Consider the following 25,778-nt stretch of genomic DNA (forward strand, 5'->3'; position numbering starts at 1 on the left):
TCAGACTTTATTTTTGGGGGCTCCAAAATCACTGCATATGGTGACTGCAGCCATGAAATTAAAAGACGCTTACTCCTTGGAAGAAAAGTTATGACCAACCTAGATAGCATATTCAAAAGCAGAGACATTACTTTGCCGACTAAGGTCCATCTAGTCAAGGCTATGGTTTTTCCTGTGGTCATGTATGGATGTGAGAGTTGGACTGTGAAGAAGGCTGAGCACCGAAGAATCGATGCTTTTGAACTGTAGTGTTGGAGAAGACTCTTGAGAGTCCCTTGGACTGCAAGGAGATCCAACCAGTCCATTCTGAAGGAGATCAGCCCTGGGATTTCTTTGGAAGGAATGATGCTAAAGCTGAAACTCCAGTACTTTGGCCACCTCATGCGAAGAACTGACTCACTGGAGAAGACTTTGATGCTGGGAGGGATTGGGGGCAGGAGGAGAAGGGGATGACAGAGGATGAGATGGCTGGATGGCATCACTGACTCAATGGACGTTGAGTCTGAGTGAACTCCGGGAGTTGGTGATGGACCAGGAGGCCTGGTGTGCTGCGATTCATGGGGTTGCAAAGAGTTGGACACGACTGAGCAACTGAACTGAACTGAACTGTGGCCAGAGGCTTGCAGGAAACTAACTCTATATTTCCCCTAGGAACCATAATCCAGTAACCACTAGTTCAATGTTCACAGAGACTTACAAACTATAACTATTGTGAGTAATAAGCAGTGATTTTATTTGAGTATTCAATTGTTTTTTTTTAATTTTCATCTATATTTTAGAATCAGGTCATCAGTTTCTACTCAAAAATGTCTGCTAGGATTTTGATAGGGATTGCTTTAAATCTATAGATCATTTTAGAAAGGATTGACATCTAAGCAATAGTAAGTCTTCTATTTGATGATTTGCTGATCTTTCCATTTCTTTAGGTCTTCTTTAATTCCTGCAGACATCATTTGTATTCGTCAATGTATAGATCATGCCGCGTTTTGCTAATTTATCTCTAATTTCTATATTTCTTATACTATTGTAAAACTTTTAAAATGTCTATTTCAGATTTTTGTTGCAGTATATAATAATGAGAGAATAGCACTGAAACATGTATATTATCATACATGAAACAGATCACCAGTCCAGATCTGATGCATGAGACAACGTGCTCAGGGCTGCGCACTGGGATTACCCTGAGGGATGGGATGGGGAGGGAGGTGGGAGTGGGGCTCAGGATGGGGAAAACATGTACACCCATGGCTGATTCATGTCAGTGTATGGCGAAAACCACTATAATATTGTAATTAGCCTCCAATTAAAATAAATAAATAAATAAATACAATCAAATAATTTTGTATATTGACCTTTTATCTTGCAACCTTGATGAATTCATTAATAAATTTTGGAGGTTTTTTGAAGATCCGATTAGCTTTTCTACATATGCAGTCAAATAGTCTGTAAGGACAGTTTTACTTTTTCCTTTCCAATCTGTATTAATTTCTAATTTCTTTTTATTTCATATAAATATTATATGATTTATTATATCAGTTAAGACATCCAGTCCAACATTGAATGGAAGTATGGCAAAGGACATACTTTTTTGTTCCTTATCTTAAAAGGAAAGCACTTAGTCTTTTACTCTTGGGTATGATGTTAACTCCTGTTGTTCAGTCACTCAGTCATGTCTGACTCTTTTGACTGCATGGACCGTAGCATGCCAGGCTTCCCTGTCCTTCACTATCTCCTGGAGTTTGCTCAGACTCATGTCCATTGAGTTGATGATGCCATCCAACCATCTCTTCCTCTGTTGCCCCCTTCTCCTCCTGCCCTCAATCTTTTCCAGCATCATGATATTTTCCAAGATGTTAACTCTAGGTCTTTTCATATGTGTTTTTTATCAAGTTGAGGAATTTCCCTTTTATTTCTAGTTTATTGGAGAGTGTTTTATCATGAATGAACATTGGGTGTTGGCCAATGCTTTTTGGACATCTGTTAAAATGATCTTATGATTTTACATTTTTTAGGCTATTAATATGGTAAATTAAATTATATTAATTTTTATTGAAGTATAATCAATATTGTGTAAGTATAGTTAATATGTACAAGTATACAATATAGTGATTCACAATTTTTAAAGTTATAAAATATTGGTTATATTCCCCGTGTTGTACAATATGTCCTTGCAGTTTATTTTATACACAACAGTTTGTATCCCTTAATCTCCTATCCCTATTTACCCCTCCCCTTCCCCTCACCCCATGGGTAACCACTAATTGGTTCTTTATACCCGTGAGTCTGTTTCTTTTCTTATTATAGTTACTAGTTTGTTGTACATTTTTAGATTCCACATATCAGTGATATCACCCAGTATTTGTCTTTCTCTGTCTGGCTTATTTCACTTAATATAAAAGTCTCCAGGTCCATTCATGTTGTGGCAAATGATAAGATTTAATCCTTTTTAAGGCTGAGAAGTATTCCATTGTGTGTGTATACCACATTTTCTTTATTCATTCATCTGCTGATGGACACTTAAGTTGCCTCCATACCTTGGCAACTGTAAATAATGCTGCTATGAAAAACAGAGTGCATATCTTTTTGAATTAGTGTTTTTGTTTCTTTACAATGTACACCCAGGAGTGGAATTGCTGGATCATATATAGTTCTGTTTTTAGTTTTTTGAGAACCCTCTATACTGTTTTCCACAGTGGCTACACTAACAGGATTCCTTTTCCCTTACATCCTCACCAGTGTTTATTATTTGTGGGGTTTTTTTCTTTTTCTTTTTTGATGATAGACATTCTGAGAGATACGAGGTGATATCTCATTGTGAATTTGACTTACAATTCCCTAATGATTAGCAATGTTGGGCATCTTTTCATGAGCCTGTTTGCCATCTGCCTGTCCTCTTTGGAAAAATGCCTATTCAGGTCTGCCCATTTTTTTTCTTTTTTCACTTCAGTTGTTTGTTTTGATGTTGAGTTGCATGAGCTGTTTATGTATTTAAGATAGTAACTCCTTATCAGTCATATCATTTGCAAATATTTACTCCCATTCTGAAGGTTATCTTTTTGTTTTGTCTTTTCTTTAACTGTACAAAACTTTTAGGTTTAATTAGATCCCATTTGTTTATTTTTGCTTTTATTTTCTTAACTTTAGGAGAGAGATTCAAAAAAAAATTGCTATGATTTATGTTCTGTCTATGTTTTCCTCTAGGAGTGGTTCTGTGGTTCTGATCTAACATTTAGGTCTTTAATCCATTTTGCATTTATTTTTGTATGGTGTGTTAGAGAATGTTTTAATTTCATTCTTTTACATGTAGATGTCCAGTTTTCCCAGCACCACTTAGAAGAAACTCTTTTTTCTCCACTGTATATTCTTATCTCTTCTGTCATAGTTTAATTGACCATAAGTACATGGGTTTATTTCTGGACTACCTATTCTGTTCCATCAGTCTGTGAGGTTTGTGTGTGTGTGTGTGAGATAGAGAGAGAGGAGAGAGAGAGATTACATACTGTTTTAATTACTACAGCTTTTTAACATAGTCTTAAACCAGGGAGTATAATTCCTCTAGTTCTTTTCTTCTTTTTTAAGATTGTTTGACCATTGATGGTCTTTGTGTTTCTATACAAATTTTAAAATTATTTGTTTTAGTTCAAAAAAAATGCCATTGGTATTTTAATAGGAATTGCATTGAGTCTGTAGATTGCCTTGAACAACCAAAGTTGTTAATGGGTTCTAGCAGTTTTCTGGTGGCACACTTACAATTTTTCTACGTAGACTATCAGTCATATATTAATTCATTTTTTAAAAAGCTTCATTGATTTGTCTTTGGCTGTACTGGACCTTTGCTCTACTTGTGGTGAGTGGGACGGCTCTGTAGCTGCGGTGCTCGGGCTTCTCCTTGCAGTGGCTTCTCTTGTTGCAGAACATGGGAGCACCAGCTTCAGTAGCTTCAGTATGTGGGCCCAGAAGTTGCACCTCTTGGGCTCTAGAGCACAGGGTCAGCAGTCGTGGCACACAGGCTTAGTTGCTCTGTGGTACATGGGATCTTCCCAGATCAGGGATGGAACCCACGTCTCCTGCATTGGCAGGTGGATTCTTTACCACTTACCAGCCAGGGAAGCCTTAATTATTGATTTTTAATTATTGATGTTAAACCAATGCTTGTACTAAATCCTACTTGGTCTTGATTACATTATATATACGGATTCTATTTGAGAAGTTTTTAGGAATTTTTTTCATTCACATTCATGAGGAATGTTGCTTATTGCTTTATTTTCTGTTTTTAATAATGTGGCTGTTTCTCTGTCACATCAAAGGGGTCATGTCCTTTGATTAAACTGTAATATAAAAGCTATTAAGTTGCTTATATAACTTGGGAAAATAATCTCAGGAACATATCTGAACAATAAAACTGTAAAATGCATTTGATATGTTTCTTGAGAAAAAATGAGAAAGCTGGACAAGAAAGTTTACATTTTCTTGCCAAGTGAAGTTTTCTAAGTGTTGCATTTTCATTATTCTTCCAGACAGATTAAATATTCCAGAAGGGAGACAAAAAGGGAAAATTCCTTATTTTTTTAAAATAAGATAAAGTTTGTTCTTGTTAATGAGAAAAGAATTCAAGGATAGGGGAATGGTGGAGGAAAAGAGATATATGAAGACAGGCGCATTTCATGAGGATTCCAACTCCCCCTCACATTTTTAAATGGGGAAAGAGAAGAACATAAACTTCTATTGAGCCCATATGGGTTATGCACTTGGTAATGCTTTTATGTATATATTATGGCTTTGGATGGGGAAGACTTTTTGGAGACCGAAGAATCTTACAGTGTTGCCTCCAGTACATTCCAAATAGCTCATATGGTATGGACAAAATGTTAAAGGTAAAATTATTTAATGTACTTGATCTTGTCTTTAAATAAAGGGGCATATTTTGAGACACTGACTAACTGATGTCCAAAAAAGGGTTGTTTGGACAATGAAGAGACCCAAATCCAGGTCACCTAAAGATGTGTTCATGCCTCCCCTGAAAAAGAGAAAATTAAATGAGGTGGGGCGATTACATTCTTCAATAATCAAAGGGTTTCTCTTTTTAGCTGGAAAAGGAAATAAACTTTTTAGTATATGGCTTCAGTTGGCCATACACTTCAGTATATGATCCTTCAGAAATAGGATCAAAGGTGGGAATTACAAAGAGTAGGATTTCAGCTCAACCACTGACCCAAGCTACCCTGGAGGTGGGATACGGGTGCTTTGTAATGATCTGCGTTCCAGATGGGTGACGATGGATGGATAGGCATCATCACTCTGGGACACCAAGGAGAAACAGAATTCCTGGGCTAAGAGGGAGAGGACGCTAACAGTCTGATAGACAAGGTCTGTTTCCACTTGAAGAACCTATGACTCAGCAATGTCTACCTCCCATCTCCACACAGGCAGGGTATGACTAGAAAATGGCAACTATAGCGTGTGTGTATGTGTGTGTTTGGAGGCCATCGCCTCTCACAATCATCCTGTACATGACAGAATCACAGGAGTTAGTAGTGAACTTGTGGGAATGACAATCATTTGAATGTCAGACCTGGTGAACTGGTTCTGAGTCTCCTCTGAGATAAGGAAGTGCTTTGAACTTGCCTGTCCTCTTGTGCTTGGAGGAGTGTCTCTGGCTGCAGGACTGCTTGCCACCTCAAGGATCATGGGACAAGCGATGCTGGCAAGCATCGAATGATGGGCAAAAGCCAGGACCATGCAGTCATACCTAACGGGACTTGGGTTCTGGCTTAGTCTCATTACTAGCCCTATGACCTCAAGTAAATTGTCTAACCTTTCTGGCATTCATTTTCCTTATCTGTAAAATAAAATGCTAAACCTACTTTAAGAGCTTGATGTCAGAATTAATGAGATAACAAATATAGAACACTCAGGAGAGCTCCTGGCACACGGTATAAACACTTAGTAAGTGATTATAGTTAGTCCTGACCTTGTGTGTAGCATACTGGGCTAAGCAGGGCCTGCAATCACTTTGGGCTGCAGTTATCTTGGTCATTTATTTGACTTTGATACATATGCAAGAATGTAACTTCAAGAGAGCAGGAATATTGATGTTTTAGGTACTATTTCATTTCTAGAAGGTTGTTTTTTTTTTTTTTCTACCCCCCCTCCCCCTCCGGCTTTTTTCATGCTGAATAGCTTGCAGGATCTTAGTTCCCTGACCAGGGATCAAACCATGTCCACTGAAGAGGAAGTGTAGAGTCTTAACCACTGGACTGCCAGGACCTCCCAGGGCCTGGCACATCTTAAAGGCTCAAAGCTGGAAAGGGCTGTGTCTCATTCCTCTCCAGGTCCAGAGAGTTCCTCTCCGTGTTGGCAGAGAGCAGCCCAGAAACAGAGGTCAGGGTCTGGCCCAGACTCCCCTCTGCACAACTTTGAACTGTCCACCAGACCAAACTCAGGGTTGACAAGGATCAGTTGATGGTTTGTCACCACCCTTCCCCTCTTGTGGGTGAGGAAGCTGAGTCAAGGAGTTAAATCACCAGCTCAGGGTGACATACAGCTAGAATGTCACAGTTGAAACTGAGAGGGTTGAATGTCAGGGTCCGCAGACTCTGAAGGCCTTCATCCTTCCACAAGGCCCGCTGGTGTACAATTTCAGGTGGGCAAACAAGAGTCATTATTATGATCTTTTCCTGGGAGAGAGAGAAAATGCTCTTTTTGACTGGACATATTAAGGTAAGTCCGGCGCCGACAATAAAGGTAGTTCCTCTGCTTCCAGGTGACCGGAGGGCGGGGTCAGCTGGGATGGGGGCGGGGTCAGCTGGGATGGGGGCGGGGTCAGTTTGGACGAGGGGTGGGGTCAGCTGGGACAAGGGGGCGGGGTCACTTGGGAAGGGGGGCGGAGTCACTTGGGACAGCTGAGCCCTACTCCCCTCCTACCCTGCTCCGTTCCCTCCCAACTGCCTTGGCTGGCTGAAGCTAGGGAATCTCAAACCATGGCAGCAGCAACCTAGGTCAGAAGTTCACAACAGTCTGCAGCCATACCACCCTGAACACGCCCAATCTCATCTGATCTCGGAAGCTAAGCAGGGTCGGGCCTGGTTAGTACTTGGATGGGAGAAGTTCATAGCAAATGCAGATGCCAAGGTCCCACCCAGAGCTGCTGACTATCAATCTGGGGGCGCCGGGAGGTGGGCGGGGTCAGGGGTCAGCTTCCTGGGTGTCTCTTCCCCCGGTACTGAAGCTTGAGAACCACTACCTGGGCTCAGGCCCCTCCGAGCTGGGCCTCCCCCCCCCTCCACCTGGTCAGTATGTCAGAAGCCCAGACAGTTTCTGCCTCATGCCGTGTGATGCACCCACAGCCCCAGAACTGGAGAGAACACAGGCCCCAGACCCGGGAGAGCTTGGGGCCTCAGAACTTGAGGTGGGGCCAGGCAGGGGGTCTGGCAAACCTGGTGTGTGGGGAAGGCCTGCTCATGACATCAGGGGGAGAACTTTTTATGTTTCATTTGCTGATCTCAAGATATCTCTGGACTGACTAAGCCAGAGCATGGAAAACGGATCCTGGCACATGCCGGGATCCCAGCAGATCAAGGGAGCAGGAGACAAAGGCAAGAATTTCCTGAGAGCCCATTGGACTGCAAGGAGATCCAACCAGTCCATCCTAAAGGAAATCAGTCCTGAATATTCATTGGAAGGACTGATGCTGAAGCTGAAACTCCAATACTTTGGGCACCTGATGCGAAGAACTGACTCATTGGAAAAGACCCTGACGCTGGGAAAGATTGAAGGCAGGAGGAGACGGGGACGACAGAGGATGAGATGGCTGGATGGCATCACTGATGTGATGGACATGAGTTTGAGTAAGCTCCAGGAGTTGGTGATGGACATGGAGGCCTGGAGTGCTGTAGTCCAATGGGGTCGCAAAGAGTCAGACACGGCTGAGCAACTGAACTGAACTGAAAGAAGGGAAGAGCAGGACAGGAGTTAGCAAAGTGGAGGGAGGCTGAGTGCTCTGCAGAGAAACCCTGCTGGGGTGGGAGGGGGAGAGTGGGGGGAGGCTCCTGGAGAGGACAGGGCATGTCTGAGATGTTTAGCTTGTTTGCTGAGCAGTGTGTGAGGTGACTCTGCCTGAGCTCCCTCAGTCCTCCAGTAAATTCTATTCAACCCATGAGCATATGGTATAAGTGATTTTCGTTGTGAAAACCAAAGAAGGGTCAGGGGTTCAAGCGGAAGACCAGGATGATTCAGACTCCACTCAACAAGCAACCTGGGATCCTGGGTTCCGGGAGCAGCTGGAGAACACAGGGACCCCTCCCCCAGGGGGGGCTCACAGAGTCTGGGTGCTTTGAGCTTCTACAGGCCACCAACCGGAGGAGTGGAGCAGATGTTCCCTAATCTTGGGGGGGGCAGGGAGGCCCCTAGCCAACCACTCTCAACCCACTGAAAAGTGAGAAGACAAAAGGAAAATGTGGTTTGGCTCCATAAACGCGATACTAATTACAGCCATTTGTGCAAACTGCTTTCCATTAGGGCTTAATTACTTACCATGCAGTATAATCACAATTACGCATTACATGACCTACATGTCAGATTTGCTGAGTTTTATTTGCCTCCACGTGGGCTGGTCTCCTTCATGTCCTGAGGAAGTCTGGTTGTTTTCTAGGCTATTAATGTCTTTATTTATAACTTGAAAAAAAAAAGTATAGGCACAACACTCAACGTATGTGTAATTCTCTCCTCTAAGAGGCGGATTACGTCATGCGGCTCTAATGTCAGTATATTGTCCAGTACAGGGGTTTGGCCAAAAAAAGAGAATGTGAATTCTATTAACACTTTATATCTGTTTGCCCTTTTTTATTTAGGAGACCTATAAAGCGTCCCCCACCAGACCAATTAGATTCCTGCACTCTTCTAAAACAGAACTTGAATAATCATTCCCAGCCAACATTAATAACTCACCCTAAATCCATGCTTCAAGGAAGATTAAAAAAAAAATACAGAAACAACTCCTCAGGGTGAAACAGAGCAGGACCCTATGGTCTTTAACCCCTCCCTCCACCACCCCATGTCCTCTGCCTGCCTTTTATCTGTAGAAAACTTTGGTCAACGAATAAGTTTAATCAGAGAAATGAGAAATACAGAAACAAAAGAGAACAGTCAAAGGAGACCAAATAATAATACTATAGTCGTTAAGTATAGTCAAGGACCTTTAGTTCCTTCTCAAGGACTGCAGATAATATTCTGAGCCATATCCTGTGAGCTGGCTTATAACTACTAACACACCAGGGTGAAGAAGTTAACTACACGATGATCAGACTGTACCCATGACATACGCTGTCACAATTCCAAGAACTGACCTCAAAGGAATGGGAACAAATGGACCCTGGAACTGCAGATTCAGTTCAGTTCAGTTCAGTTCAGTTCAGTCGCTCAGTCGTGTCCGACTCTGTGACCCCATGAATCGCAGCACGCCAGGCCTCCCTGTCCATCACAAACTCCCGGAGTTCACTCAGACTCATGTCCATTGAGTCAGTGACACCATCCAGCCATCTTATCCTCTGTTGTCCCCTTCTCCTCCTGCCCTCAATTCCTCCCAGCATCAGAGTCTTTTCCAATGAGTCAACTCTTCCCATGAGGTGGCCAAAGTACTGGAGTTTCAGCTTTAGCATCAGTCCTTCCAAAGAACACCCAGGACTGATCTCCCCTAGAATGGACTGGTTGGATCTCCCTGCAGTCCAAGGGCCTCTCAAGAGTCTTCTCCAACACCACAGTTCAAAAGCATCAATTCTTTGGCACTCAGCCTTCTTCACAGTCCAACTCTCACATACATACATGACCACTGGAAAAACCATAGCCTTGACTAGACGGACCTTTGTTGGCAAAGTAATGTCTCTGCTTTTGAATATGCTATCTAGGTTGGTCATAACTTTCCTTCCAAGGAGGAAGCGTCTTTAAATTTCATGGCCGCAGTCACCATCTGCAGTGATTTTGGAGCCCCAAAATAAAGTCTGTCACTGTTTCCACTGTTTCCCATCTATTTCCCACGAAGTGATGGGACCAGATGCCATGATCTTAGTTTTCTGAATGTGACCTGAAACGACCATGATGACGCTACCACCCTGACCAATTTGAAGGTGTCAGAGCCGATCGTGCTGTTTCTGTACATAGCCCCCTCCTTCCATCTATACAAGCTCCTGCCCCACTGGTTGCCCCTGGAGGGGCTGGCCTTTGGACAGATGTTGCCAGCATTTGCCCCCCACCATTTGCCACCATTTGAAATAAAGCAAACTTTCCTTTCCACCAGCCTGGCCTGTTTATTGGCTTTTGGGTGGTGAGCAGCCAGACCCCCTTTTGGTGACAAGGGCACAGTTCATAAAGACCACGGATGAAAAGGCTCTTCAGCAGATCCCCTAAAGAACAGCTTGGAAGTCAAGGATAGTAGCTCAAGAATCCAAGGAAGCTATTTCTGAGAAGGAGCCTCCAGCGAGCTTCCAAACCCTTCCTGATGGCCTACTGTGTGCCCGGCTCTGGCCTTAGTGCTGTGAAGGCTGAGTGGGCAGGGCAAAATATGCATCTTAGACAGCCTTGTTTCTGTTCTTCAGGGAAATGATGACTTGGTTGGGTGGGGGTCGCAGGTGAGTTAAATGGGCCCAGATAAAAGAAGAAAGCACGAGAAAGCCGAGGAGGACAGAACGGACACATCAGCAAAGCAATCTTACTTCTGCAGGTCTTCTCATCCGAGTTGAGGATGTAGCCTTGCTTGCACCTACAGACGTATGAGCCAGGCGTGTTGATGCAGAAGTGGGCGCAGTTATGCTCCAGGATGCTGCACATGTGGACCGCTGAAAGGGAAGAGGTGGGACGTTAGGGCAACAATGCCTTCTCTAACTTCATCCTCCGGCAAACAGTCATCCAGAAGCTACACAGTGAAGGAGCAAGCACGACCCAAAGAGAAACAAGCTGCAGGCCCTGCCCTCAAGGGGGGTTTACAGCCTTTGGTTGGACAAGACAGTTCTACATAAATGCCATCATCAATAAATTAAGAGATTGGGATTGACATTTATACACTACCATGTGTAAAATAGATCGCTAGTGGGAACCTGCCATAAAGCGCAGGAAGCTCAGCTCTGTGCTCTGTGATGACCTTGATGGGTGGGTTGGGAGGGGGTTCAGAGAGAGGGCCAAAAGGGAGGGAATATATGTATACATATGGGGCTTCCCAGGCAGTACTAGGGGAAAAGCACCTGCCTGCCAGTGCAGGAGAGGTACAAGACTCAGGTTCAATCCCTGGGTTGGGAAGATCCCCTGGAGGAGGGCATGGCAACCCACTCAGTACTCTTGCCTGGAGAGCCCCATGGTCAGAGGAGCCTGGCAGACTATAGTCTACAGGGTTGTAAAGAGTTGGACATGTGAAGTTAGCACTTCACATATGGCTGATTCACTTCTTTGTACAGCAGAAACTAGCACCACATTGTAAAGCAACTATACTCCAATAAAAAAAAATATGTATAGCTAGAGGGCCATGGAGGGTCAAAGGGAAATGAAGTTAGGCTGAGTCATATGAAATTGCTGATATCCAACTAAAAACAGGGGCTTCCCAACTGGCTCAGGGGTAAAGAATCTGCCTGCCAACACAGGAGACGCAAGTTCGATTCCTGAGTGGGGAAGATCCCCTGGAGAAGGAAATGGCAACCCACTCCAGTATTCTTGCCCAGAAAATCCCATGGACAGAGAAGCCTAGCGGGCTACAGTCTATGGAGTTGCAAAAAAGTTGGACACAACTTGGCAACTAAACAATACAACAACAACTAAAAACAGGTCAAAAGTGACCATAGGTCACTGTCATAAGACAGACATTTCACAGTGCAATTAATAACATCCAATTGGTGAGCAGAGGGTTTACTGATACCAGAAAGGGCTTTGGTTAGTGTATGGGTTTTTCGCAGAAATGGGCTTGGAGGAAAAGTTATTAGTTAAATGAGGATGTATTAAAGATCACCAATGTCTCAGGCTCAGCAATCCAAAGAATAATGTAATTTTTTAATAGGCAAAATGTTATAAAATTTTTGGAGTAAAAAAATGCATTCATATGTTTCCATAATCTTTATGTCTCAATTTATAAATATGTCCACATTTAGTTTCTGAAGTACCTCAGCTTTCAGATTCATCAATGCTTGCATAAGTCTGTCCAGAGCTCACAAAAATTCTTATTGTTTTTTACACCTTAAATTTATTACTTGGCTTCATATAATTCAACCTGAACATATTTAAAATTAACAAGTATCAGTATAAACAGAGTACAAGTTATGCAAATGTTCTCATAAACAAAAAGGACGTCCATGCATAGAAATTTATTTTTATAAAGCCAAAACAGAAGAGGCTTTCAAAAGCTAAGAACAGTCTTCTTAACCCTGTGTTGGAAAACTCAGCTTCTGATTAAATCAATGGCATATCCTAAGTATATGTCCCTTTACTTCAAAGTAAGAAACATGGTGGGCAGTAAATGGAGGTAAAACTTTTTTATTTCATAAGATTACAATTTGGAATGATTGTGATTGCTCTGAGTTTACAATTGTCTGTGTTTTAATTCCTAAGATATAAATAACACTGAGTGCCTGCTAAGTCGCCTCAGTCTTGTCTGACTCTCTGGGACCTATGGACTGTAGCCCGCCAGGCTCCTCTGTCCATGGGATTCTTCAGGCAAAAATACTGGAGTGGGTTGCCATGCCCTCCTCCAGGGAATCTCCCTGACCCAGAGATTGAACCAGTGTCTCTATGTCTCCTGCATACCAGGTGGGTTCTTTACCACTCGTGCCCCCTGGTAAGCCCATAAATAACGTTAGGAAAGCTTCTAGATTAAAATCAGTCATTTTTACTTCAGTGTGAAAGAAATAGCTGGGGATTTTTTTGTTTATTTTTTAATGTATTTTGGCTGTGCCAGGTCTTAGTTGTGGCACACGGGATCTCGCGTGGCATGTGGATTCTCAGCTGTGCACGTGGGATCTGGTTTCCTGACCAGGATGGAACCCAGGCCCCCTGCATTGGGAGCGTTGATGCTCCTGCATTGGACCACCCCAGAAGTCCTGAAATATCAGTTTTTGTGACCATGAGCAATTTTCTTAACTTTTAAAATATTAAATAGGAGTAAAAATAGTACTAATTTCATAAGGGCCTTGTAAGGGTTAAAGTAATTAAGATGGTAAAGCTTAAATTTAAGCTTAAAATTAAGCTTAGAACACTCCCTAGCAGAATGTTTGATATGCATTAACTGTATGTAGCAAAGGAGAAGTGTGGTGGGCTTTTATTTTACATGTTTGGGTTCATCCTATATATATTCATCTTCAACTTGGCTTTTCACTCAACATCAATAACAGATTCTATCTCTACTGATATATACTCCCTTTCATGGAATCTAAGATCCGTCCAGTTTCCGGAGATGTTCAAACGTGAGGACACAGACAGTTGATCCTAATTATTCACAGATTCCATATTTGCAAATTTGCCTACTTGCAAGAATTTATTTGTAACCCTAAAATCAGTATTCACAGTGTTTTCAACATCATTTAAGGACACATGCAGAGCGATGGAAAATGTAAGTTGCCTGATGCTCTCACTCCCACCTGCAGCTGCACAGGTGATGCCCTGCCCTCTTGTTTCTGCTCTCAGGCTGGAAACAAGTGTCCTTTTCAAGGCCTATTAGGTGCCACACCTCTTGTGTTTCTGTGCTTTTTGTTGGTGATTTTGCTGTTTAGGATGGCCCCAAGCGTAGTGCTGAAGTGCTGGTGTTTGCTGAAGTGAAGTGTGTCTGGTGTTCCTAAGTGCGAGAAGGCTGTGAGGTGCGTTTCAGAGAAAATGTGTGTTTAATAAACTTCATCCAGGCATGAGTGATAGTGCTGTTGGCTGTGAGTTCAATGTTAATGAATCCACAATATATAAATAAGTGAAAGTCACTCAGTCATGTCTGACTCTTTGTGACCCCATGGGCTATACACTCCATGGAATTCTTCAGGCCAGAATACTGGAGTGGGTAGCCTTTCCCTTCTCCAAGGGATCTTCCCAACCCAGGGACTGAACCCAGGTCTCCTGCATTGCAGGCAGATTCTTTACCAGGTAAGCCACAGGGGAAGTCCTTATGGTGTCTTTAAACAGAAACATACATAAAACAAGATAATGTATTGATCAGTTGACAATAATGCTGGACCAGAGGCTCAGAGGAACCTAACCCTGTATTTCCTCTAGGAGCAGTGGTTCATACTTAGTAATTCAGTATTCACCAGGACTTTATAGAACATTATTACCAAGAATAATGAGAATCAACTGTACATCTTAGATTTGATCAAGTACATTGCTGCTAAGTCGCCTTCAGTCATGTCCGACTCTTTGCGACCCCATGGACTGTAGCCCTCCAGGCTCCTCTGTCCATGGGATTTCCCAGGCAAGAATACTGGAGTGGGGCACCATTTCCCTTCTCCAGGGGATCTTCCCAACCCAGGGATCAAACCTGCATCTCCTGCACGTTAGTGCCACCTGGGAAGCAGGTGATCAAGTACATTAGGTCTGGTTTATTCCTTTGAATTGCTTTATCCATTGGTCATTGACTATGCCTCATTTTATTTAGCCATTTCCCCAACCAGTCCACATTTTCACTTTCCCAATGCTGTGATAAGCATTCTCAAACACATCTCCTTGAGCACATGTGCAACTGTTTCTCTAGGACTGGGTCCTGCTTTAAACAGATACCACCTGATTGCCTTGTAAGGTAGCTCATACCAGCAATGCATGAGAGTAGTGATTCCCACTTCCTCCAAACTTTAGCTCTCAGGATTAGCAAACATTAAGTTTTGACAGGGAAAAATCATTATCCTGTTTTTAATTTGCATTTGCTTTGCACCCTGAAAAGCTCTCTTCTTTTCCAGGCTGCTGGCATCAAATTACCCACGGACACAGAGGGGGTTCTTGTGCAACTCTCAGCGTGTCGTGATTCTCCTCTGTAATGAAGGAAATCTGAAGTCTAGGCAACCAGCAACACAGCCGCTATCCACTGGTGCGAGGCCCAAGTGATGAGCCCGCTGCCTGACTTCTCACGGAGACCCTGACAGGATTACTTAGACAGGAGACGCGAGGCAGAGAAAATAACTGCTCAGCTGCAGACAGCATAGCGGACGACTTCTGGGAACAGACTAAAGCCAAGCTTCACCAGGACCTTGCATGAATTCCTTAATTTCCCTGAGCTCCGCTTTCTTCACTTGTCAAATAGGGAAATTAAAAGAACCACTGCATAAGGTTTGGAGTGACAGCTTGTTACTAAGGCTTGTTTTGGCTAGGTACTATAAAAGAAATTGGAACCAGGAATTTGGTGTAATGGAAAGAGCACTGGATTAGAAGCCAGAAGACCTCTGCTCCAGTTTCCCTCTGCCTAGAACAAGCGAGGGACGTTCAGGTAAGTTGGGGAGCTGTCTCTGACTTATTTCTTCACCTGTAGAACAAAGGCATGTCTGGTGTCTAGGGGCCTTCAGTACAGACACTTCTATTTTTTAGAAGCTGTCCTTCCTTCTCATTCTAAATGTGGGATGACAGGGGGAACTATGTGTTGGTGTGAGGCAGTCCCACCCCTGGCCACTGTTGAGTGTATAGCGTTTGTCAATTGGAGTCTTTTCTTGGCATTTAGGCACAAGAATTGAGGAAGGGGGCGCTTACACCGAGGGCAAGAATATCTGAGGGCTGACAGGGTACATGCTGTCTGCCCAGGGAACCAGATAAATCCAAGGGGAAGCAGAGAGTGGAGATGGAAGCTAAGCTGGACTGTCATTCACTACCCTTCTTATTTCCATGAGTAATATAACGCAATCCCCTCACTTCTAAAGCTAGCTCAAGCTGAACGTCTATTACTTTCAATCAAAAGAATCCCAAACGTTTTTACTAAGGTCGTATAAAAATTTCCGTCTCTGAAATTCTATAGGTAGGAATGAGTGATCCTAAGAGCATCTGACCCTAGAGCCTTCCTCTCCCGGGGGATGAGCCTTTGTGATGTGACCGAAGGGAGGGGGATTGTCCTGCCTCCTACACTGGCCTGCAGGGGTCTCACACCTCGAAGGCCTTGTAGGTTGAAGCTGGAACAAGGCTTTGAGTTCAGGAGAAAGAATCACTAATAAGCACACTAAGTCATTGGCAGGATTGGATTTTGGATTTTTTTAACTAGTAAGTCTGAACATTCATAAATGCTTATTAATGGATGTGTGATTGACCAATGAATGATCAAAGCAGGGGTGGGCTGACTGGGGGTCTTGAACTATTACTGGGCATGGAAAGTCAAGGTATGTGGAAGTTGATTTGGCCTCCCACCGAGTGACAGGGCCTTGAAGGACTGCAGTAAGTGCGGGCTTTATCCAGGCGGGTTGATGGGAAATGTGTCTTAGGAACACTATCGAGTGACTGAGTACTCTGTCGTGTCTGACTCTTTGTGATGCCGTGGACTGTAGCCCACCAGGCTCCTCTGTCCATGGAATTTTCCAGGCAAGACTACTGGAGTGAGTTGCCATTTCCTACTCTGAGGGATCTTCCTGACCCCTCCACAGGGATCAAAACTGTGTCTCTGGCGTCTCCTGCACTGGCAGGCAGATTCTTTACCACTGCGCCACCAGAGAAGCCCAGGAACACCATTAGGGCCTTTGATGGTGCCTGGGTAAGGTGGGGCTCTTAGCATAGGAACGACCAACCTCCAGGCTTTAAATACCAGGCTAAGCTGATAAAGCCGATGCCAAGAGGTTAATTAAAAGCAGCCCTAGGAATTCCCTGGTGGCCCAGGGGTTGGGACTCTGTGCTATCATTGCTGAGGGCCCGGCTGCAATCCCGGGTCGGGGAAACTAAGATCTTGCGAGTGGCTTGGTGCAGCCAAAAGCAAAAAACAAAAAAGAAAGAAAACTGACAGCCTACCCAGGTTACAAGCTGTCAGAAGGCTCAGGATAGACACGCATTTTTCAGCCTCTAAATTCAGTGTCCTCTCTCACTGGGTGGCAAAAACGTTGGGCCTCAGCACGGGTAGGTTTTGGTCACCTTGCAAACAGGGCCTCATTCACAGGGCACCAGGCCTCTAAGTTTCTCTTGGCAGCCTGAGAATGCAACCTCAGGAGGCCCCCACCCTCAGCTGTGGCTGGTATAGGGATTCACTACCAGTGGGTACAAGGCCACTGCTGTGCCTGAGTTCATGTCCACACCAGTGAGCGCCAGAGCCAGGACTCCCAGTCAAGGTCAGACCTTCTAATTGTACAATAAAAGTGTCTGTTTTCATCATACCTGAAGACACCTTGTCTCTCTCCCAATCCACAGATCCAGCCGTGCTTTTCACTTCCGCCCAAAGCACACCAGCTTTAGTCCATCTTCCCTCTGAAACCTCTTCTCCATGTCTATTGACCTCTGTGTCCCTGCCGAGCCTGTTGTTTACCACTTCTCAAGCTGTGAGTTGTGTCTCCTTAGAAGTCATGAAATTAACAGAGACTCTGGACTCGTTTTTTGTTGTTGTTTTTGTTTTTAAATGAAAGAGAAAAAAACTATTAAAAATATCATTCTTTTCCTTGCAATCACCCTTCCTACACATTCTATCCAATAAACTGCCATTCACCTTTCACATCCATGTAGCACATCGTGGTTAAAATGTAGGTTCTGAGCCAGGATGCCTGGGTTCACACCTCAGCTCTACCATCAAATGCTGTGTGACCTTGGTCAAGTTACTGAATGTCTCTGGGTCGCTGTTTCTTCTGTAAAATGAGAATTATGGGAGCACTCACTTCACAGGTTTGTTGTGAGAATAAAAGCTATCATCATTATGATCTCCTCTTTAAAGTTCTCCTGGACTCCCTAGACAGAACCAAGCATTCTGTGATCAGAGGTCCCCCAGTTCCAGGTGACTTCCCAAGGTCTCTGAAGTGTACATTTTATACAGCAAACGTCCTGTTTATCTGTGATAAGAGCATTTTCCCACCATCCTGAAACCCTTGGGCCTGGCAGGTGGAGGGAAAGTACTCTGGAACCAGAGAGATTCCAACTCTGCCACTTGAAGCTGCTTATCCTTTCTAAGCCTCAGTTTCTACTTCTGTAAAATGGGGTAATAATAATACCTGCTTCACAGGGCTGTTATAAGTGTTCAGTCAAATAATGTATGGAAGGTACCTAGCCTAGGACAAAATTAGCTGTAATTATACTATCAGAGTGTAGCTCAATAAACGTTTAAGGAACAAACGAGATTTCCAAAACCCCAGAGAACTGCTGTCTGAAACACGGAAGTCACTCATTGCTGTTGTCTGAGAATTGGAGAGCAGGTCAAACCCAAGGCCATCTGCCTACCCTGCTGGTCCTCTGTGTGTCTGACTGTAGTCACACACACCACGGTGCACATGGAATAGGACTCTACAGCTTATAATGCCATCTGTTCATGCATCTACGCTCTGCGGGTAAAACCCCCATTTTACAGATGTGCTCAGCATCTGCACAGTTGGCAGGGGGGGTCATTGAGACAGCTCCCCCCGCTACAAAGGCTTCCCATCCAACTCCAAGGTGAATGTCGACCTCAGAGCTGGTGGACCTAGCGTGGCTGGACTGTGCAGATGCTGCTCGCAGAAAACCGTTTACCTTAAAAGAGGAATGTCTACCTCCCAATGCGAAGAGAGGTGAAATGAGCAAGAGGTCTGGAAGCAGAATGCCCACCGCCCCCCATCTCTTGGCTGCTTGTTCTTGGGGAATCCACTTGACAAGTTTACAGTCCTATAAAAGGGAGGAATAGTACCGTGCCACCTCCCCAGATTTTTGTGAGGATCAAGTGTGAAAACACAAGAGAAAGAACTTTGTAAATGTTAGTTATTGCGATCTTTACTGCACAGTTGACAAAGAGGCCCTGGGGCCCCCTTAACCTTTCGAGACAGTTGACGGCTCTGCTCAGTGGAGCCCTGTGATGCGGAGATTCAGGAGCTGGCCTCCTGCAGGGTGGGAAGAGGGATTCAGTCTCTGGGCCCTGGGGAATGAATGAATGGCATAATACTGATGTTCTCTTAGAGCTCTTACAGAAATGAGGTGGGTAGCCAAACTGTCTTTTAGTTTTGCTGCCTGGTCAGACAGCAGAGAGAAGGTTCTTCTACGAGCAAGTTCACAACCTCACCCTCGTCATATTACCTTTCCCTTCGATGCTCAATTCAGAGCGTTTAGAGCAGAGCTCCTCCATTAACATTTTTCCGAGACAAATGAATAAACCTGTCAAAACTGTTACAGGACCAATTTCTTTCTTTTTTAAAAATATTTCCAGGAAAGGGGGAGCATAAATTCTGCAGAAGTCATTTAAAGTCATAAACCTTAAAAATGTTTGCAGCGCATTCTACTAGGTGAAGTTTTCCAGGTGACTCAGGCCACGGCACACTGTAGCGGCCCAGACCCTCTGTGGCACCAGGGAAATGGCACTTCTGAATATTTTCCAAGTGACATTGCACAGCGAAAGGTTCTTTTTCCTTCATGGCATTGATTTTTCAAGTAAACCTTTTGATTTTGGAGTAAAAAATCAACGGGCTCTCTGCTTTTTGAAGTCAGTTTCAGTAGAGAACTTTAAAGACACATCAAAAGCACACTGTTCTTCCTTCCTGAGGCTTTGATGGGGTGGGGCAGGAGAGAGGTGATGGAGGGACTTTTTCACATTCTGAGAAGTGATCCAAAGGTTCCTGCTCCTGGGGAGTTGGAGATGAGTTTGGTCCATAAGGTCAATCTCCACTCAGACTCCAGGGAAATACTAGTCATCTCAGAATAGACACTTGCTTTTGTTTTCCCTTCAAAGAAGCAAGGCAGTTGGAGGGGACAGAGGCCACTGGGGTGGGCAAGGCAGGACTGAACAGTGTTTTACCAGGTCAGGAGGCCTGTTCCATTTCCAGGGACCAGCGCAGAGCCTGCGTTGGCACCCTGGGCCCCTGCCCTTCTGGAGGAAGAAAGGACGAGAAGACAGTGGCAGAAGCTGGAGACCGAGACGAGGACAAGCTGGCCTTTGGGAGAGCGGAAACAGGAGCTCAGCCTGGCAGCTCCTGGGAGGAGTCTGGCAAGGAAGGGAGAGCAGGGCTGGAAAGCAAGAAGGGGGAGAAGACCTCTAACGCAGAATAAGGCAGCTCAAGGACTTGGGGAGGCATGACCTTGCAGAAGAAGTTGGGAGGCACCTGCCATCCTGTCCAGTGAGGGGGCACCAGGAGCACGTCTTCACCCCCGATACACTAGGCTTCTCTCTGGGTTGAGAAAACATCCCCAGCTAGCACCACTGTCGAGCAAAAATGCCTAGTATTCCACGCCATCCAAGAAGAAGTTACATTTTCCCCATTTTCATGCTTACTCCAACTCATGAATTCCAACCTAGGTAATGCCAGGCCAATCCACGGTGCTGGAGGAAAACTTCCCCTCCCTATTCTGACTCATTAAGCAGCTTGAGTATAAATGTCCTTTCCCCAGGGAAATCTCCCTGAGCCCCTGGCCTAGGTCAGGTCCTGCCCTGAATTCTTCCCCCGTTACACTTACAGCTACAGTTCATTACTTATTTGTAAATTGCATCCTTAATGAGCGTCCTTGGCCAGAGTGTGAGCCCCAAGGGAACACTGTGTCTTATCTCGACCTTTGCTAAAGACCCCTTGCCAGCACAGTACCTGGGACCAGGTAGCACAGAATGAACACGGGAAGGTGAATGACCTCATCCCAACAATGCCTCCAGAAGGGCCACAGGGGAGCAGGACTTACTGCACAACTTCTTCTGGAACACTGAGGTCAGCGTCTCAATCTGGCTGAAGTTGGCCACCAGGAAGACGTGGTCCTCGTGGGGCTCGCTCCCGATGGCCTTCAGCGTGTTGAAGTCCACCTGGCCCACACCAATGGCAAAGATCAGGATGCCTGTGTCCCGGGCCTTTGCAGCCACCTCGGCCACCGAGTCCTGGGGCCTCCCATCGGTCACGATCATTATGACCCGAGGCACGTTCTCCCTCAGGGGCCGGGCCCCCTCTGCTTCCGAGAAGGCGATGTTCAGGGCGTACTGGATGGCCAGCCCTGTCATGGTGCCCGTGGACAGATGCCGCATCCTCTTGACGGCACGCTCCACCTCGGACTTCCTCTTGAAGGTCTTGAGGGAGAACTCGTTCTTTACCGTACTGCCATACTGGAGCAGGCCCACACGGGTGACATCAGGGCCAATGTCCAAGAACTGCAAGATGTCCACAATGAACTCCTTGACCTTTGCGTAGTCGTGGGTGTTGACGCTGCGTGAGCTGTCAATGATAAAGACCACGTCCGCTCGCTTGTTCTCACAGGTGCTCTCTGGGGAAAAGGGAGAAGCCAAACATATCATAAGAGTATTACGCATAAATATCTGACTATATATAAGTTATCAAGGAGATCAAACCAGTCCATTCTAAAGGAAATCAGTCCTGAATATTTACTGGAAGGACTGATGCTGAAGTTGAAGCTCCAATACTTTGGCCACCTGATGCAGAGAGCCAACTCATTAGAAAAGACCCTGATGCTGGGAAGATTGAAGGCAGGAGAAGAAGGGGACGACAGAAGATGAGATGGTTGGATGGCATCACTGACTCAATGGACATGAGTTTGAGCAAGTTCTGGGAGATGGTGAAGGACAGGGAAGCCTGGCGTGCTGCTGTCCATGTGGCCTGCAAAGAGCTCGACACGACCGAGTGACTGAACAACAATAAATTAGCAACAGATAGCCAACAAAGACCTCCTGTATACCACAGGGAACTATTTTCAATATTTTGTAATAACTTATAAGGAAAGAGAATCTGGAGAAGTTATATATATCTGCATAACTGAATTGCTGAGCTATATACCTGAAACTAACATGATATCACAAATCGAATATACTTCAATTAAAAATAAATAAAATAAGATTGTTAAGGACCCAATGCAGGTTGGAAATCCTAGGGCCAGGGGTCGCCTTTCAAATCTTCATCATTTCCTTCACTCTGGAAGGTTGTAAGGATGTATATGTGTTTGGGTGATCATGAGTATCGGCAACAAACAAGATACTATTTCTTTTTACAAAAGAAGTGAACTTCAGCTTCTAGAAAGTTATCAGTGTAGTTTTTAGGTGGGCAAACATCTGAGCAGCGTCAAAATTACTTTGTTATTTACTGCACAGCACATTAGCTCAGCTGGATACTGCAGGAAGTATAGAAGATGCTTACGGTGGGGACCCAAGTCAAGGAGTTTACAGTCTACCTGGGGAGACTTAACAGAAAAAGGAAAGAATAATTAGTATGACACTGTTTGGTGCAGATGATAAGTGTTCAGAGAACTGGGCTGGGGTCAAGGAGATGGGACACAGGCTGGCTTTACAGATGTATAGTGTCTGGACTGTGAGAAGGAACGTGTGGAGAGGAGCCCATGAACAAAAGCCCAAGACGGCATGAATATAGCAGACAATAGAATGAGCGTTGAAGGCACTGCTAAGAGTTATGGATAGCAATGAAGTTGGAGGGGTAGCTTGAAGTCAGTTACAAAAAGACTTTCAATTCAGATTGGAATTTGTACTGATACCACAGCTGATGGGCATAATATGATTAGCATTATATTATGTAACTTATCTCTTCCGCAGGGAAGTTATGTAATAAAAGGTCAATTGAATGGGCCAGAAGTTTGTGGAGAGGATATGGACAAAGGAACCCTCATACATGGTGGGTGGGAATGTAAATTGGAGCGGGCACTGTGGAAAACACTATGGAGGTTGCTCAAAAAACTAGGAACAGAACTACCATATGACCCAGCAATTCTATTCCCACATATTTATCTGAAAAAAAAAAAAAACAACCCAAAAACACTAATTCAAAAAGATATAGGCACCCCAATGTTCATAGCAGCATTATTTCTAACTGCCAAGATAAGGAAGCAACCTAAGTGTCCATGAACAGATGAATGGATTAAGACGACATGCTATATATAATCAATGAAATATTACTCAGTCATAAAAAAGAATGAAAATTTTGCCATTTGTGACCACATGAATGGACCTCGAGGGTATTATGCTAAGTGAAACAAGTCAGACAGAGAAAGACAAACTGCTATCATTTATATGTGAAACCTAAAAAATAAGGCTAGTGAATAAAACAAAAAAGAAACAGTCCTCTATAGAGAACAAACTAGCAGTTAGCAGTGGGGACAGGGAAGGGGTGGGGCAATACACCGGTTAGGGATTAAGAGGTACAAACTTCTGTGCATAAAATAAGCTACAGGGATATATCGTACAATGGAGGGAATATAGTCAATGTTTCATTTTATTTATTTCTGCCTTGCAACGAAACCTTCAGAATCCTAGTTCCCTGACCAGGGATCAAACCTGTGCTCTAGGCAGTGAAAGCAGAGTTCCAACTGCTAGACTGCCAGGGAATTTCCCAATACTTTCTAATGACTATAAATGGAGGTTAACCTTTAAAACCTGCGAATCACTATGTTGCTGTAACTTATATAATATTGTACATCAACTATACCTCAGTTTTTTTAAAAAAAAGGTCAGTTGAGTCGGGTACGGGTGCACAGTGTGGACAATCCAGACCATTGCTGCACTAATCTGGTTGAGAAGGAAACAATCTCAACCAGGGTAGGGGGCTGGCAGGTGGGGGCAGCAGTGGAGATGGAGACAGTACCTGGCCAAGAAACATTTCAACAAAGGGCACAGTTAAGCTGGAAAAAAAGGCAAGTATCAGAGTCTCTCCGTTACCAGCGCAACTGTGAGGCTTACTCCTCCAGTGCTGAAGCAAGAAGGCATTCTGGAAAGAGAATGAGATGAGAGGCCTTCTGCCCCAGAGGGTGGAGGTGGAGGCTGGGCGTTCCTCCTGGAATTTCTCCAATGTACTAAGCGACGGCCTTCAGCCTCTCTCCCCTTCCTCCCTCCCTTTCCCAGGCTTCCCACTGGTAAATCCCAATTTGACAGAGATTAGAAGAGGGATCTCAAATGCCTGCCCTAAATCCCAATCAGTGCAGCTGCAAAAAAGAGGGAAAAAGCCAAAAATGAAGCAGTTCGCCCAGTCATTGAAATGACAAGTGGGAAAGGCCAGTGAGGTCACCCTGTCCAGGCCAGCCTGCCAGGCCCTGCCTCTCCCCTGAGCGCCTGCTCACATACAGCTCGTGCACTGCAGCCTCACACACCTAACAATTTTAGGGGCAGAAGCACATACCCCCCACCCCTCAGACCAGCATCATGGCAGAAAGCCGACCTTTGGTGGCACCCACACATAACACTGGGGGCTGGGTGAATTTAAGGTGAGTTTCTCAAACCAGAGCCTCCAGAAACTGCCTTTGAGAACCCAGGGATAAGATCAATATCAACCGTGACATTTTAACATCTTGACTCCAGACAGCTTTCATCACTATGGTCTCCTGTGGTTTCCAGAACAAGCTCTGAAGAGCAAGGGAACCATATCCGTTGGATAGATGAGAGCATGAAGGTGTTGAGAGTTTGAAAATCTCTTATAATTTAGGAACAGAAAAACTCTGTGGAGGACAACACCTCACCGAGGCTCTGAGGATTAGCTGCGGGTAAAGAGCTGAGTCTTGGGCCCAGCAGGCGGGACCCCCCCACAATATGTGGGAGCTTCACAGGCAGGCTCTGCTCCACCCACAATACCCCCGACCCCTCTCCTTCCTCAGTCCTCCCTGTGCCAGGCTCCGGCTGGGGAGGGGCAGGGTGGCCGCGGACAGCTGTGTACTTGCCCGAGGAAGTGCGAGGGCTCAGTCCTGAGCCCCAGGGGCTGTGTCCACTTGGGAGGCCCCTGGAGGGAGTGCCATTCTCTGATTTCCATGAGAAGTGTCTGTGGTCTAGCGTGTGGCCCTGGGTCCAGGCAACACATGATAAACCTCCCAGGACTTAGGCTGGACACACACCCCCTGCTCTACCAGCTTCAGTCTGAACTGACTGCAGGGAGAACAGGACCCAGTGATCTCCACCTGCTCAGAAGGACTGGAACCAGCCTGGACCCAGCCATGTGGGAGGATATTAACAAAAGGCTCCTTGGAAGGGAGGGTGGCATGGAGACGGCACATTGGCTCCCTAAGAACGCTCTTCCTCTGGAAGCAGGGGTCCTGCCGGGACTGGGATTCTTTCTGTGGGTCTTGGTCCCCTTGCATCCTGGCAAGCATCACAATCAATTTAAAGGGGAGTTTGGAAGTTGCACAAGGAATGATGTGCTCTGCTGGACTCCTCATCAAAACAAGTGAGTTTTTCACAACGCCTGGCATTCACAAAACCACCTCAGAGGTTAGAAACGGTGTTGGAGGGACCCTCCAGGGAGCTGTGGCTGAGAGTTGAAAACAACAGGTGATCCAAGTCGGCCCAAGTGACCGACTTTCTCCTGGACATCTCCTCAGGTCCCTTGAGAGCTCAGAGACATAGCTTTTGCAGCCTGTCCTGGAAAGGGCTAGTTCAGTAGTCCTCAGACTCCAGGTGTCTCCCAATTCCCTGAAGAACTTGTTAAAAACTAAGGTCTCTGGGCCTCACTTCCAGAGTTTCTGATTCTGTTGATAAAGGCTGGCACCTGAAAATAAGCATTTCCAGCAAGTTCCTGTGTGAAGTCGATGTCACTGGTCCAAGGACCACACTCTGCGAAACCATGAGTGTAGGACCTAGAGAGATTTCTGGAGAAAGGAAGTTTTGGTAAGTCTTGACCTCATATCTTACTGTGGATTACCCAGTGTGGGAAACTGGTCATCTCTGCAGCCATGCAGTGGGGATACAGTTTAAGTCTTGAGTCAACGTTTGTAGAATTAAGCGGAATTCCAGG

At 45.0% G+C, this 25,778-nt stretch overlaps 1 protein-coding gene across 2 annotated transcripts in view; it reads right to left on the bottom strand.

Moving 5' to 3' along the window:
• MATN2 (matrilin 2) overlaps nucleotides 1–25,778 on the bottom strand; it is a 166,542-nt gene that overhangs the window by 92,143 nt on the left and 48,621 nt on the right. For both annotated transcript variants that reach the window (XM_027973190.2, XM_027973189.2), the window contains exons 3-4: nucleotides 20,737–21,306; nucleotides 10,707–10,829 (exon numbers count right to left, since the gene is read on the bottom strand). In XM_027973190.2, coding sequence (XP_027828991.1) covers nucleotides 10,707–10,829; nucleotides 20,737–21,306 — 693 coding nt within the window. The remainder of the gene's footprint in view (nucleotides 1–10,706; nucleotides 10,830–20,736; nucleotides 21,307–25,778) is intronic.

This window comes from Ovis aries, chromosome 9, assembly GCF_016772045.2.
Source record: "Ovis aries strain OAR_USU_Benz2616 breed Rambouillet chromosome 9, ARS-UI_Ramb_v3.0, whole genome shotgun sequence".
NCBI lineage: Eukaryota > Metazoa > Chordata > Mammalia > Artiodactyla > Bovidae > Ovis > Ovis aries.